Raw genomic sequence first — 16,874 nt, forward strand, 5'->3', positions numbered from 1 at the left:
AAAAAAAAAAAAAAAAAAAAATGCACTGCCATCGAGTCAATTACAACTCATTGACCCCTTCTGGGTTTCTTAGGTAGTAAATCTTTACAGAAGTAGATTGTCCAGTCTTCCTTTTGCAGAGTGGCTGGTGGGTTTGAACCACCAACCTTCTGGTTGGCAGGCAAATGCCTTAGGCATTATGCCACCAGAGCTTCTTATTAAAAGATTGGGAGCAGCCACTTAAGATACAACTATTGGTATCTACTTATCTAGAGCAAAAGAGAAAGAAGGAAACCAAAGACTCAAAGAAGAAATTAGTCTACAGGACTAATTGCTTATATGAACCACAGCCTCCTCTCTCCTGAAGCCAGAAAAACTAGTTGGTGCCTAGCTACCACTACCAACTGTTCTGAACACAACAAATGGTCCCAGATCGAATGGGAGAAAAATCTAGAATAAGACTCAAATTATTAATAAAAGGCCATAATTACTGGTCTGGTAAAGAATAGAGGAACCTTTAAGATTATCCCCCTGAGATACCCTAAAACTGTGAACTGGAATCATTCCTGGAGATCACCTTTCAGCTATGTAACTGATTGGTTCATAAATTAAAAATATCAGTGCTCCTTTTTAAAAAATATCATTTATCTGAGACCAAATGGTGAACATTTACCAAACTAAAGCAAAGATGAGAAGGAAGAGGGGGCAGGGAAACTAGATTAATGGAAGCAGAACAAGCAGAATGGAAATAAAGAGAATCAATGTCACTGAATAATATGTATAGAAATTATTAAACTGGAAACTAATTTGCTGCATAAACTTTCACCAAAAATACAATAAAATATTTAAAGAGAAAAAAAAGAATCTTCTCTATACAAACAACAGAAAACCTAATTCAAACTGGCTTAAACAAAGGTAATTTATTAACACATTTAATCAAATTAAAGAAATCCTAAAGAATCAACAGTTCAAACCCACCAGCCGCTCTGAGGAAGGAAGATGGGGCAATCTACTTCTGTAAAGATTTACAGCCTTGGAAACCCAGTGGGGGTTGTCATGAGTCGGAACCGACTTGACAGCAATGAGTTTGGTTTGGTTTTTGCAAAGAACACTCAGCCACTGACTAAAACATGAAGTTGAACAGTCAGTCAAGATTCAGTGCTCTATGTTCACTTGGCTTATTTGTTGCCAGAAGGAATTGAATTAAATGACATTTTAGAGTCCCTTCTAAACCTAAAGTTCTTTATGTCCATGAGGTTTTCTCCCTTGTCTCTCTTTTCATCTCCTCTCTGACTCAACAGTACATAACAACAACAACAATCAGTTAGCAGGGACCTGACAAGCAATGACCAGAAGGACTTTTAGTAACAAGGTCCAACTGTTCCAACCAAAGAATTATGGCTCTTATAGTCTATCTGATCTAGCAATACACCTCCATTCCTATGCCAAAATACTACAGCAGTTACATGACACTACAACATAACTTTGTCGTTGTTTCTGTTGCTAAGCAAAAAATCAGAAGCAGAGCTAAATTTCCAAAGGAAAGACATCTACAATAAGTATAATCTACAATCATTGTGAAAATGATTTAATATTCTTTTTGGTACCAACTACTTTTTTGTTCCCTATACACACACACACACACAGAGACTGAAGCAGTTACACTGACACAGGAATATTAACATACTCATTTTTCTTTCTAAGATTTGAAAACCATTAGAACTTTGTTTCCAAACTTTTATATCTGCTAACATGTTAAGAAAAACAGAATCAAGGAGAGGGAATTGTATAAAAGAAGTTATCAATTACCTATTGTGTTTGCCCCCAGCTCTAGTCCAGGAGAAGGATTTGTTAGAATCAGCTGAAAATTTTCATCTCCTTCTGGAATGTCATCATCCAGAATCATGATGTCAACATTCCTGTATCTTTCTCCATCAGCAAAATGGAGAATCTGGTCAAAAAGGTAAATATAGACATTATTACATATTACATATCATATTACATAAGGAGCTCTGATGGTGTAGTGATTAAGGCATTTGGCTGCTAACAAAAAGGTCAGTGGTTCGAACCCACCAGTTGCTCCATAGAAGAAAGATGAGGCAGTCTGCTTCTGTAAGATTTATAGCTTTGGAAAACTAATGGGGGTCGTTTGAGTCAGAACTGACTTGGCAATGAGTTAGATTTTGGGTTTGGTTATTACATATTAGATAACTCCCAAGTTTTTTAGAATGTTTGGAAAGCAATGCAGTGTAGTTATAAATGTAAAGAGTTAAGCTACTTTACAGGATATTTTCTTTTTGCAAGATAAATTTTTATTAAAATTGGCAATATTTGGTTAAAAAATAAGTGAAAGTAATGGTGAAAAAGAAAATATATGTTTAGTTAAGGAATAAAAGGCATGAAGACACAAAGTAAAATATAGAAAACATCAAAGGTGTTCCAGTAAATTACGACAAAGAAATATAAGAGTTAAAATTTTCACAGTGCCTAATACACACTTTGGTAAGATCAGATAATTTAATAAATTCTCTAATACAATGCCAATTTTCTTCCAATAAGAAATATTGTAACAATATATTGAATGGACACAAAATAACTTTTAGAATAGTACTGAAAATTCTAAATAACCAAACCAAACTCACTGCCATCAAGCTGATTAGACTCATAGTGAACCTTCCTTGGGTTTCCAAGGTGATATCTCTACGGAAGTAGATTGCCCAATCTTCCTTCCAAAGAGTGGCTGGTGAGCTTGAACTGCCAACCTTCTGGATAGCAGTCAAGTGCCTTAGGCACTACACCACCAGAGCTCCCAAAAATTCTAAATATTCTTCAAATAAAATAGTGAAAGAAATTATCACATCACATGAAAGTTTTCTGTGCTAAATTACAGTGAGACATATAATGTTTCATCATGTTAAGATTAGTCTTTATATAGAAGCTGAATTACTGTAACCCTGAAAGAATAATGCTTACAAAATCATTTCTGAAAGTGATCTGTGATTGATTTTGAGTCCTACCATTGGAGTAAAGATATAATCCAGCCCTAGTTGTGCTTCCAAGTTCTGTGCATAAACAAACAAGGAAATGTGGCCAAGAGCTCCCCTGCTCCTCTGGGCTACCAATGTTAAACTGCCCTGGGCTTCATTCACTTCAAACCTACAATGAAGTAAAAAGAATACTTTCAATTATTTTCCTTATAAGGTTATTCCATAGATGGTAAAGAATCTAAAATCCAGAAAAAGATTCTAACTCAGTCTTAGATTTACCTGTTACGTTGCCATTCAATTACGCCTCGGCTACCATCATTGGCATCAATAATAATTTGTGCAGTCGAGCCTTCTGAATCTGAAAAAAATCATTGAAACACCATTTAAAAGTAAATGACTAATGAAAATATTATTAGATGTGAAATATAAAGACAGTCTGTTCAAGATTATATAATTCCTAACATATAGGTATTGTTAACATTACTCAAGATGTTAAAAAATATAAGGGTATGAAAGCTTATAACCTCTGAATGAAGAAACATTTTGCTAGCGAGATCCACTAAGTAATAGAATATTAATCAACTGAAAGCAGTATAATAAGAAATAATAAGCAACTAAGGCTATGGGCTTTTTTTTCTATTAACAAAAATTCATTTAAAATATTTGGATCCACTATTCTACATTATCAACATTTCAGGAGGGAAGGAAAATGAGGGCATTTGAAAGGCATAGAAAGAATTAAAAAAAGAGAGAAAAGAAAGGGAAAGAGAAAGATAGGAGTGTCCTAAAGAGAAATACAGGTGGGAAAAAGAGATAGCGACAGAGAGACAGGCATACAAACAGAAGTTGAGACAGGTAGGATCGATGAGAAAGAGCTTTGTTGGAATAAAGAGACTCAGGTAGACATAAATGTCTCTAGTCTAACTCAGATGGGCTAAAATTACTTATTTTGTGTTCTGTCCATTAAGTTCAGAATGTTACTAATACTCAGTCTTGAAATATTAACTAACCCTACTATTGCTTTTTAAAAAAATACTTTGAGTGTCCTTATAAATTTTAGAGGCTGTACCTTAGTCTAAAGGAGCTCTGGTGGTGTAGGTTAAGACCTTTAGCTGCTAATCAAAAGGTCTGTAATTAAGCTTGGTTTGAGTTTGGTACCTTAAGCTAGGATAACTTATGGAAGCTACCTGAGTGGGGCACAGGTAGGGGTAGGATAATTCTTTCTAGAGAAAACAACATTGTCAAGAAAAGATGATGTAATCAGTATTCATGCCTATCAGACTAGGGGCTACAATGCACAGATTCTAAGGGCAGGCCATGCCCATTGAATCTCAGCTCTACTACATACTAGCTGTGTGGCTTTGGCAGGTTACTTATCTTCTGTTAGCCTTAGTTCCCTCATTTGTAAAATAGGAACATGTAAATAATGATACTGATCTACAAAGCACTTCAAAAAGTACACTAAACAAATAGCAACTTATTCTAATTACCTCTAATATGAGTGTAAAAAAAAAATGAAATATTTGGTTAGTTTTCTTACAAGGAACAATATTTATATCTTGTAATAATTATTTTATGTAAGCCTAGTTATTGGAAATACATATTTCTTTTGCAGAAGAACTGAAACTGTTCAAATGTTAGAAATTGTTAATTGGCTTTCAGTATTTTCAAAGTTGTCATTGAGTCTAAGGAGTAGAATGAAGAAGCCCTGTTCCCCAGGACTGCTCATGGACAAGTTTCTCCTCCCCTAAACCACTTTATTTCCCCTTTGCCCAACGCATCTTCTAACAAATGGATAAGAAACAGGCTACCCTCCGTGCTATTCACCCCCACCCTCTATTGGGCCATTATGCCTAAAAGCTTCAGACAAAATTTTCCAATAGTAGATTTCCAAACTACAAATAGGAGTCTGTATTTTAAAAGTAAGAATATATCTTTTTAAAGAAATCCATATAAACTTGCACCAAGGTTCAAATTTTACCTTTCAGCCTGTAATGAATTAACTGAGTCTTTTCTAAAAGCATGAAAAGAAAAAGATAAAAAGTCAGAAAAGCAGCAAAGAACACAACAAACAAAAAAAAGCCCTTATTAACTTAAAAAATAAAACCATCTGATGGTTAGAGATCTAATGAAAATAGCTAACTAAATTATAAAGGAAAATGCCTTCTATGGGCTCAATGATGCAAAGAACCAATTCTGTTTGAGACTGAAATTTGGTTAGAAAGTAGTTGTAAAATTTAAAAGATATCACAAAATAATTTTTAAATGTCTCTACATTGTCCAAAATATAATACTAAAATACATGATAGTCTAACAAAGTATATATAAAAGACTATAACATTTTCACACATAGCTGAGATTAACAAACATCACAATGATGACCACTGATTAAAAACTGGAGTGGTATCTTTAAATCATTTGAAGTTAGTGAATAAAAAGAAATAGAAAAACAAAACAAAACAAAAAAATTATACCAAGTCTGGGAGGAAATGAAGTTAAAGGAGCCATGATAAGTTCCACATAAGTTAAATTCACCAGGAAATATTCTTCTAGCTCTGGTATATCATCCTGCAAAAAATACACCCATTAAAATACATATCATGATGCTCTCAAAGTAATTATCCACTTCCATAAGCTGGTTTTAAATTATCTTAAATAGTATAGAAAAATCAAACACACTGCTATCGAGTCGGACATCACTCGGGTTTCCAAGGTGGTACCACTACGAAAGTAGATTGGCCACCCTTCCTTTCCAGGAGTGGCTGGTGGGTTTGAACAACCAGCCTTCTGGTTAGCAATCAAATGCCTTAGGCACTATGCCACTAAACATAAAAATGTAGGCCTACGGTAGAAAATATTTAAATTAGTTTAAGATATAATCACAGAAAGTATTACACTATACCTATCTGTTTGATAAGTTATTACACTGAACCATATGACACTGCTAATATTATTATCATTTTCCACCTACTTACTGCCATCAAGTTGAATCCAACCAACAGCAACCCTGTAGGACAGAGTAGACTGCCCCATGGGTTTTCCGAGGCTGTAAATCTTTACTAGAAGACTGCCACATCTTTCTCTGTGGAATATCTGGTGAGTTTGAATCAGTGACCTCTTGGTTAGCAGTGAAGCACTTTAAACAATGCACCACGAGTGTTCCTCATTTTTTTTTTTTTTAACCTAGACTAATAAAACCAAAATCCAAACACTTTGTCATCAAGTCAATTCTGACTCATAGCAATCCTACAAGACAGAGTAGAACTGCCCCTTGAGTTTGTAAGGCTATAAATCTTTACAGAAGCTTTCTCCTATGGAGCAGCTGGTGGGTTTGAACCATCGACCTTTGGTTAGCAGCTGAATGCTTTAACTACTGTGCCACCAGAGCTCCTTGTAATTCTTCTGTATATTATATTACTCCAACTAACATAATATGTAAAACAATTATATAAATATATAATCATAATATATTCAAAACATAACATGAGCAAAAGATATAAAATTATCTTATCTTAAACATCCAGTGTTTAGTACAGTAAGGAATAGAATAATACCATGAAGTATAGGTTTTTGATAAGGACTGAATTGTGTCCCCAAAAAATATGTGTTGAAATCCTAACTCCTGCACCTATAAACATAACTCTATTTGGAAATAGGGGGTTTCTTTTCTTATGTTCTGGTATCGTAGTGCCTAAGGCATTTGACTGCTAACCAGAAGGCTGGTGGTTCAAACCCACCAGCCACTCCTTAGAAGGAAGGTTGGACAATCTACTTCCATAATGATACTGCCTCAGAAACCCAAGAACGTGTGGCTATCAGTTGACTCTATGGCAATAGGTTTTTCTTATGTTAATGATATCATACTGGTTCAGGGTGGATAGGAAATCTAATCACTTCGGAATTTCAAAAAAGAACAGAACAGATACAGACACACACACAGTAGAAAGACACCATATGAAGACACACAGCAGATGCATCTGAAAGCCCGGGAACACCAAAGTTTTGGGGTTTTTTTTTGAATGAATGAGTAACATTTATTTATTTATTTATTTAAGTGGCTAAAATTATTTATTATCACTACAGAAGTAGATTGCCCAACCTTCTTTCTGAGGAGTGGCTGGTGAGTTTGAACTGCCAGCCTTCTGGTTAGCAGTCTAATGCCTTAGGCACTACACCACCAGAGCTCCCATAAAATATTTCAGACAGACACAAGGACTAGCACAGTGAACCCCCACGTGCCCATAAACAAGCTTCAAAAACTATCATCTAACAGCTAATGCTATATTCTTTATTTTTAAAATCCTTTCCCCATATCAAACCTGTGTCTTAATTATATTAAAGATTGCTGCAGTAACTAGAAGCTGAAAGAGACAAAAAGAGACTTCCCCTAGAGCCAGACCCTGAATTTGGACTTCTAGCAACCTGAATTAGGAGCTCTGGTGGTGTGCCTAAGGCATTTGACTGCTATTCAGAAGGCTGGAAGTTCAAACCCACCAGCCACTCCTCAGAAAGAAGGTTGGGCAATCTACTTCCATAGTGACACTGCTTCAGAAACCCAAGGAGAGGTCACTATGAGTCGGATCTGACTCAAAGGCAGTACATTTTTTTTTTTTTTTAGCAACCTAAATTACATGGAAAAAAAAAATCTAGTCTTTAAAGCTACCTAATTGTGACTGTCCACCACTCAGTTTGTCATAGTGTGGAAGCTTGTGTATTGCTGTGAGGCTGGAGCCTATGCCACTAGGTCACCCATGGTGGACAGATTTCAGCAGAACTTCCAGAGCCAGACAGACTTAGGAGAAGGAAAGAGCCATCATCTTCTTAAAGAACTGGCCAGTGAAAACCTTACAAACAGCAGTGAAACACTGATATAAGGGACTGGGCAGTGTTTCATTCAGGGCCACTAGGAGTTGGAGCCGACTCAATGGCATTTAACAACAACACAACAAATTGTGATTGTGGTATGTTCTTTGTTACAGAAGCACTAGGTAACTAAGAGAGCACTGCAGTCAAGGAGACAGTATCAAATTCTGCAATTTTAGGTGATTTTAATTTTCAATACTTTAATTCTACAGTTTTAATTGGGCCAAATAATAGCTATGTTGTAGGATTGATGATTAAAAATAATGTGTGTGGAGTACCTGGCCTAGATAAGATACTGAAAAATGACAGCTATTCTTATTAGTCACTAATCCTTAATAACAGCCATGAAAATACTGCAAAGAAACAAAAAAACAAACTCACAGCTGTTGAGTCAAATAGGACTCATAGCAACCCTTCCTGGGGTTTCTGAGGTGGTACTTCTACAGAAGTAGATGGCGCAGTCTTCCTTCTGTGGAGTGGCTGGTGGGTTTTAACCTTCTGGTTAGCAGTCAAGTAAGTGCCTTAGGCACTATGCCACCAGACCTCCCTGAAAATATAGCAGATGCTCAAAACATAAGGACTAGAAAAACCAGTGTCAGAGGTCACCACCCAGAATTCTGGTACAGGAGGAGGTCCAAGGGGGTAAGGGAGTGACATCATGAATTACCATACTAGGTGACACCAAACTTAGTGATACTACTGCCTACTCCCTCCACATGTACTGTTTTTATAAACGCCTTAGAAATGTAGATAGCTGAAACATTAATTTCCAAAAACATTACAATATGAAAACTCATTTGAAACAGCAATTCCTGTCACCAATGATTGAGTTTTACGATAATCACACTGATACCAACTTCTAGTGAGTTTCCCACTATCTTTAATTTAACCAGTCCTACCAACAAAGAGGACCTCAACTGATGCCATGGTTAAAGCATCAGGCTGCTAACCAAAAGGTTGGTGGTTTGAACCCACCAGCCACTCCATAGGAGAAAGATGAAGCAGTCTGCTTCCATGAAGATTTACAATCTTGTAAATGCTATGGTTTCCTACTACCCTATAGGGTTGCTGCCAGTCAGAATCGACATGATGGCAGTAGATTTTGGATTTGGCTTTTCACCAACAAAGATTTTGAGCTACATAGATTTTCTGGTCCAATTAATCCTTCAGAATTATTAAAATGTTTCTTTGGAATCTCTTGGCTAATGCCATAGAAAACAGGACTGCCCTACGGTAACTGTCTTTATCACAAGATTTTTCTCTGCCAAAATACACAACAGCACACCAGCCTATCTAAATAAGAACTGCAACCTCCAAAAAACCAAACAAAAAATTTTAAAAAAAAAAAAAAAAGCTGATTTAAAGGCAGGGGAACCTATCAAAAATGAATTCACCAAGTCTAGAGATAATAGTTGCATAGTATCCAAATGTTACAATTGTTATACTGAAAGCAAAGTTATATATATCAGACAAGCACAAGTCTATATGTAGTTTAAAGCCCTAAATGCAAAGGTATCAGATGTCTCTTGTTAAATGTTGCTGCTTATAATATCTTACAAATAGAATAGTCCCTTAATTTTTACTTTTTATGCGGTTTACTTCAGATTTAATACAGTAATAACCTAAGAGATTTACCTCAAGTATAGTAATGTTGATGGCTGCTGATGTTTCCCCTTCTTCTAAAATCAGAAAGCCAAATAGTGGCACAAAATCCACTTCTGGCTCTGCAAGGTTTCCTTCTGTTTGGTTTTTTAGACTCAGCATTCCAGGAACTGTGGTATATGTGACATTGACAACTCCTAATTGAATTGGTAGGAAAAAAGATGTAACTAAACTTTTAAAATCATATTTCACACTGTATACTTTATGACTTTCTTAAAAGCACCGTAAGTGGAATGTATTATTTGTCCAATTACTCATCCCTTCCTACATCCACAGCTTTGCCAACTAAAAGCTGAATGATCTGCTACTGTGGACAAAGAAGGTTCGACATATGACTTGTTTTGGCCAATAATACAAGGTGAAAGGGATGATATGCTGGCTCTGAACCTAAATCTCAAGAGGCTTTGCAGATTTTGTTCTTTCTTTCATGTGCCTCTGCTCATCCCAGGAGAATGACAGATACATGGAGGAGACCGACCCCTAGCCAAGCCCAGCCTATTGTAACAGAGTCACAGACAGCCATAGGCTGCTGAGATGTTATGATTGTTATACCCAGATATATCTATTGTGACAAGAAATAATTCCTTCAATCTGTACAATAATGAAGTCCTGCCCCTCAACTAATAAATACTCATTCTTTCCTGTGCCTGATTTATTTTCTCAATGGTTTTCATCCACAGACATAAAATGTTACAAATAGCACCTGCCCAGAAACCCCAGTCCAACTAGAGTAACACAAACCTAAAGATCCAAATTCTCTGTTGATGAAAAGCTGAATAGTTATGTTAGCCTCTTCCACTAGAATGAATCTTGATGAAAGAGCAAAATTTAAAACTCCATGAGGTTCATCACTGGCTTCCACTGTAAGCACAGATGCATATCCTTGAGCATCAAGTACAGCCATTCCTGCCAGTGGAACTCCTAGAAATGTCAGGAACCAGGTCAGGAAATCTGACAGTGACAAGGCATTAACTTCCAAATACTTACATTATAATTGCCTTCTCTGAAACATATAGTAACCAGAAAGCATGTTATTTTGTTCACTTCTCTAATAGAAATCTTTGGGTTGACCAACAGAGCCCAGATACTATTTTCTTTCCTTTTTATAGTCAGAATATCATGAATTTTCTCACTTACTATTGTCATTATTTGCCATATTGGTCATATCTGAACTACAATCATTGAGTACAAATGGAGGAAAGTAACCAAATAATGTGCATAAGAAATGATTACATCTAAATTATCCAGATAACTGCTCTATATGATCATTTATGTTATATATAATACAATGTATCTGAGAGTATAGAATTAATTTTGGGGTAAAAAAAAAATCTACTTTTGGAAATGTATTTTATTCTACAAGTAAATATTTTACCAACATTTTTATAGGTTGTCTTCTTTTTTTCCTGAGCCCATAAATATATGTTTATTTTTGAAATAAATCAATTTTTCAACATAATATTCTATAGGACAGTTACTACTTAAAATAATATTTTCTCATTCCACCTATTTGTTAAATATAGAGCTAGCAACTGTTATTTCTTCTTTTTCAGAAAAGAATATTATACCTAGAAAAAAATATTTAAAACAATTCTAAATTACCTTGTGTCCTGATGTCATACAGAATTACTTGGTATACTTCTTTCTCTTCAGGAATGTTGTCATCCAACAAATGCACAAATATTGTTTGATTCAATGACCCCTAGTCAAAAAGGAAATCCATCCCCTGTATTATTATGGAACACAAACTAACTGCTGCTTATCTTGCCCTTACAAATGGAGTGTACAAGAATATTTTAATTTAACTTATGAGTTCTGTGGCTTATACTAAGTAAAATAAAAAAACTGTTGATTCATAGGAAACCAAGCTTAAAGTAGATCCATGCTACCAGTGGAAGATAGCAAATGCTGAGCTAATGAATGCAGGTTTTATCCAACGAGTAATGTAACTACTAAAAATTTAGAAAAGGGTATCGTTTGGAAGATCTCTATAACACTGGTGAATAGAAAAACTGGAGCAGGAAAAAGACAACCAGTGTAGCAGGGAGACCAGTTACTAAAGTCCAATGTAGTACCTGAGGTAAAAGGTAATAGGGGCTTGACTCAGGTTGAGGCAACAGAAATGGAGAGAAAATGAATTAAAAGCACATTATCAGAGAATTCATGCCGGGGTGTGAAGACAAGAAGATGACAGATTCATCATATGGCAGTGCTGATTTATAACCAAGAAATGCCTTTACATTTATTCCTCTCCAATCATCTTCTTTCAAACTACCAGAAAGAGTCTGTAAACAGAACCTTAAAAATATAGTGTGAACTGGATTTAAAATGACATTTTCTTTTAGAGCTCTGTTTATTGCTGCCATGAGTTTAAAGTTCTAAGATAATGAAGAGTAAGAGGCACTGTCCATCATCTTCAGGATGACATCACTGACATCAACTGTGAGAGGCCAGAAGAAGAATAGCTTGGATAAAACACAGTAAAACCTGCCAATGTCAGAACCAGTGTAAGGTGGAAACCTGTCAGAGAAGGAAAGCTCAAATAATTTCCATGCACATGATAGTGATAAAAAAAATGTTAATACTGCACCATGTCAAAGGTGGAAAATTTGCAAGACTTGGAAAAACAAGGCAGTCCCCTGCATTCCAGCTTTCACAGGTTTCACAGTAAAAAGTCAATATTTTCTTTTTCCTTCAAAGAGATTTTCCGAAGCATGTCGAGAAGAACAAATCCCCTGCTAAAGACTCAGAAGAGCTTTATGAGTAATGTTCTTCCTTTAGGTTTCTAAGTAATCATTCCCTCATCAACCTCCTTTAATCTTTTAGTACACAGTGAGAGTTTTCCATTTTTCTTTATGTTTACTCTTGATATTTGTGGTAAAGCTTTTTTTCTGTAAAATTACCTCAGAAAAGAAGAGTTGTCCAGTAAAGTTAGCAAAATTGAGTTCTAGATTTTGCCCAATAATTTTCCAGTTAATAGTAACATTTCCTCGACCAGGGGGTGTTCTTATCACATGGAACTGCAAAATTTCTCCTGAAAGTGAAATGTATAGATTGATAAATGCTTAATGAAAACTGAGCTTGAAATCTGAAATAAACAAAACCTAAATCCCAACATGCAATTATTATAGCACTTTTTCCAAGAACATTACAAAATCTGTCCTGAATTTTCTAGAAACTTTATACATGCTCATTGCTTATTAACACAGGGATCCCACTTCTAAATGCTTCCATTTAGTAGAACTTCAGGAAGTTCGGTATGTCAGAATTATAAAAGCACATGCTAAAATGGACAACACAAACATATATACACCCCAAAACATGCACCAGAACATGAATGTTCTTGGAAGTTAAAGGAAATAATAAAATCCTTATGGTCAAAGTTAATAATAGTACAAGTAAATTCTTCCCTCGCTGCTCAAAACGACACAAATTCTTTACACTGATATGCAATGTGATTTTACACAATGCATGCATAAAAATGCTTGCAAATACCTGAAAATCACATTTCTTTAGTTTGTAACTTACATATACCATCAATGATTTTGTTTTATAAAAAGAAATATAAAGGAAAGGTGTCAATCTATATATTTATCTCTGTAACTTCACCAAAGTTCCCATTATCTTTCCTGATATCTAAGACACTTTCCATTTCTGGCTTTCATTTTCATGTAATACTTGGTAAAATTGAAGAAAATCATGGTAGTCATTTCTTTTATTAAACTGCTAAAAGTGGAAAGTAAATTCCTAAGGAGTACTGCTGATAGTCATGGGGCTTGCTGAAAATATGCTCAATTTACCAGTCTCATGTGATAGGAAGATAAGTTAAAATACATTAACTACATGACAGAAAACATAATTTTTTAATAGGAAAAGATAAATGGAATGATGTTTAAAAGGTTTAAAAATTATAAAGACTTATTCAAATTTTATAGCATAAATATATAGTTGAAACCATTAATATTCATTTAAAAACAACACTTTTAAGCAAGTATCTTTCATTTCTATAAACACTTTTATCTAACACTTTTTAAACAAGGAAAATGGAAATAAAACAAAACAAAAATACTTTTATCAAAGATTTTTTAAACTATCGTAATTTTTAAATTTCTGATAAAACTGAACAAATAGTTCTAACAGAAGAAAATATATCTTAAATAAAAAGAGCATGAATAAGTTAATTTAGAGACTACCTTAATTTCAATTTCTAAAAAGCCCAAAATTTCATACTAAACTTTAAGCACACACAATTTTAGTTTTGCGCACAATTTTGGGAGAGTGGAGAATAAAAGGGAGCCCTAGTGGTGTAGTGCCTAAGGCATTTGACTGCTAATCAGAAGGCTGGCGGTACAAACCCATCAGCCACTCCTCAGAAGGAAGGTTGGGCAATCTACTTCCATAGTGATACCTCCTTGGAAACCCAAGGAGGGGTCACTATGAGTCAGACCTGACCCAATCCCAACTCCAGGGCAGTGAGTTTGTTTGTTTGTTTGTTTTTTTTTTTTTTTTTTGAGAATAAAAGACACCAAAGCATCTGAAGGATTTCTAAATAAGAATGCCTCAACCACTTCGCCATTCAAGGTTTACATTTTGAAATATTCCAATACAAAGAAAAAATTAGTTAAGCACTACATCCGTAGACTGTGTCTTGGGTTCTTTCTTTGAGTGCTTTTTTCTTTGTTTTTTTCTTTGAAAAAACATACAGGAACTGTTAGTTAGGAACTAGATTTTCCAGTTTAACATGTAAAGATATAACTAGAAGACTGTGTATAATTAGTAATTATGGTGGTTAAGGTCATGTATCAACTTGGCTGGGCCAGGTTGAGTGGCTGGGCAGGTAGTAGTAGTTATTCCCCATGATGATGGCAATCAACTTCATGGTAGAATCTACCACAAGCAACTGAGTAGCTGTCTTAGGGATGTGGTCTGCTTCCCATATGGAAGAAGCAGCTTTGGGAATGGTCTCTAGCTAATGGCATACTTAGACCCTGTATGTAGCTGAGTCGTTCAGCAGCCTGCCATGCTCTGCCAGTCTTGGGACTTTCAATGGACTTGCCTGCCGTGTGGTTTGGTAATATTGGGATTGTGCCTTGTTACTTGCCGACCTTGGGTTTGTCATCTTCAGCAGCCAGCAGCTGAGTGAAGAAAAGCCTCCAGCTTCAGTGGGCTGGGAGCAGGAGGCAGAGCTGAAGCCCAAAGTTGAGGGGCTTTCACCCAGCCCCTAGAGCCTGGCACTTTGAAATTGTGAGAATAAACTCCTGTTTGTTAAAGCCATCCCATTTGTGGTATATTCCTGTCACAGTGGCACCAAATAACCAGAATAGTTATAACTGCCAGCATATCATTTTAAAATTTTGTATTTGTATAATTCATAGGACAAAGTATAGGCACCACTATGAAATCCTAGAGTCTCCATATTAGACAACATGCAGAGTTTATTATAGAACAGGTTTATATTGAACAACAACAACAAAAAAAAAAAAATCCACTGCCATCGAGTCGGTTCCAACTCATAGCACTTTATAGGACAGTGTGAATGGCCTCATAGAGTTTCTAAAGCTATAAATCTTTATAGAAGCAAATTGCCTCATCTTTCTTCTACAAAGAACCAAGTAGGTTTGAACTGCCAACCTTCTGGTTAGAAGTTAAATGCTTTAACCACTATACCACCAGAGCTCCTTGATAATGAGCAACAAGCTGGAGAGCCCTGGAGTTTACAGGGTCATGGTTTTCACATTAAAAAATAATAATGATAACAAAACCTGGTAATAGATCAAAAAGAAAATTATGGAAATTTAATCAAGAGCTAAAAATGCAATAAGAGCATCAAACCAAAAAGCAAGTCCACTGCCATTGAGTCAATTCTGACTCGTAGCAAACCTATAGGACAGCAGAACTACCCCGTGGGGTTTCCAAGGCTGTAAATCTTTACGGAAGCAGAATGCCTCAGCTTTCTCCTACAAAGCACCTGATGAGTTCGAACTGCTGACCTTTGGTTAGCAGTCAGATGTTTTAACCACTGCATTACCACAGCTCCTTAATAAGAACACAGTGGCATGAAAACAAAGTATAGATCAATAAAGATCTTTGTTGAAGGGGAACTTGTAATCACAATAATACAAAATATAATGCTTGTAGGAGTACATGTAGAGATTTGGAAATAAATATACTGTGAGAAGATGAATATAAAAATGAAATGCTCAGGAGAGAAAAAATAAAATCCTCTTTACAAATTTATTACATGTTAAAATTAAAATACTCAAATACCACTCAATAAATACCACCTTTGAAAATTTAGCAAATTACCATGAAAGTAACTTGGAGAAAATATTGCAAGAAACAAAATTTGAAGCATGATACACACATATACACACACATATGTAAACAAGATAAACAAACAAACAAGCACAAACAAAACCAGTTGTGTTCAGTCAATCCTGACTCGTATTAACCCTATAAGACAGAGTATAACTACCCCACAGGGTTTCCAAAGCTGTAATCTTTATAGAAGCAGACTGCCACATCTTTCTTCTCAGAGCAGGTGGTGAGTTTGAAAAGGCCACCTTTCAGCTAGCAGCCAAGTGCTTAAACACTGCACCACCAGGGCTGCTAAAGTAAACAAAACATTCCTTAAACACACAACCATGGAAGCCTATTTCAAGTATTGTGGCAACACAGCAAGAACTGTGTGGATTTTTTTTTTTTAAGTAAATAGTTAATCTAAATGGAGATACTGCTTCTGTCTATTTAAGGCAGACTACTAGGAACCAGAACTAGGTGCATTTAAGATGCTTCCTGAGAAAAAATGACTGGATATACCAGAAGGCTACCTCTACCTAGGCAAGGAGTCAAAAAACAGTTGTAGAAAGAGAGGAAAACTTAGAAACATGTGCTTAGTCATCTAAACTTAAGGTAAGGGCAATAGGAAGGTTCCAGAGAGGGTATGTTCTAATTTTCAGAGAGCAAACATTTTCCGAGGCACTAAATAGCCTTCTTGTGTCTGTCTAGGTTGAAAGAGTCTAATGAGGGCCCTGGCCTACCAAATAGTGTGACTAAATTACTGGAAGATTATCTTGATGTGAAGTCAAGAGTCCACAGAAAGGTGGTGACACATTTTAACTCTGTAGCAGAAAACCTACCATATAGGGTCTAGATCTAGCCTAATACAGATAAGAAATATGAATTTAAGATGTATATTAATAAACTTGGAGCTCTGGTGGCATAGTGCCTAAGGCATTTGACTGCTAACCAGAAGTTGGTGGTTCAAACCCATCAGTCACTTCTCGGAAGATGGGGCAATCAACTTCTGTAAATATTTACCCCTTGGAAACCCAATGGGGGGTCATTATGAGTCAGAATTGACTATGGCAGTGAGTTTTGTTT

The 16,874-nt window shown here is 35.7% G+C and overlaps 1 protein-coding gene across 1 annotated transcript in view; it reads right to left on the minus strand.

Annotated features, from left to right (window-relative positions):
- ADGRV1 (adhesion G protein-coupled receptor V1) overlaps positions 1–16,874 on the minus strand; it is a 947,781-nt gene that overhangs the window by 770,938 nt on the left and 159,969 nt on the right. The window contains exons 34-41 of the mRNA XM_007943393.1: positions 12,395–12,525; positions 11,094–11,193; positions 10,233–10,412; positions 9,465–9,628; positions 5,441–5,534; positions 3,246–3,324; positions 2,997–3,135; positions 1,789–1,930 (exon numbers count right to left, since the gene is read on the minus strand). Coding sequence (XP_007941584.1) covers positions 1,789–1,930; positions 2,997–3,135; positions 3,246–3,324; positions 5,441–5,534; positions 9,465–9,628; positions 10,233–10,412; positions 11,094–11,193; positions 12,395–12,525 — 1,029 coding nt within the window. The remainder of the gene's footprint in view (positions 1–1,788; positions 1,931–2,996; positions 3,136–3,245; positions 3,325–5,440; positions 5,535–9,464; positions 9,629–10,232; positions 10,413–11,093; positions 11,194–12,394; positions 12,526–16,874) is intronic.

The sequence above is a fragment of the Orycteropus afer genome, unplaced genomic scaffold, assembly GCF_000298275.1.
Source record: "Orycteropus afer afer isolate SDZICR_OR568_19922 unplaced genomic scaffold, OryAfe1.0 scaffold00105, whole genome shotgun sequence".
NCBI lineage: Eukaryota > Metazoa > Chordata > Mammalia > Tubulidentata > Orycteropodidae > Orycteropus > Orycteropus afer.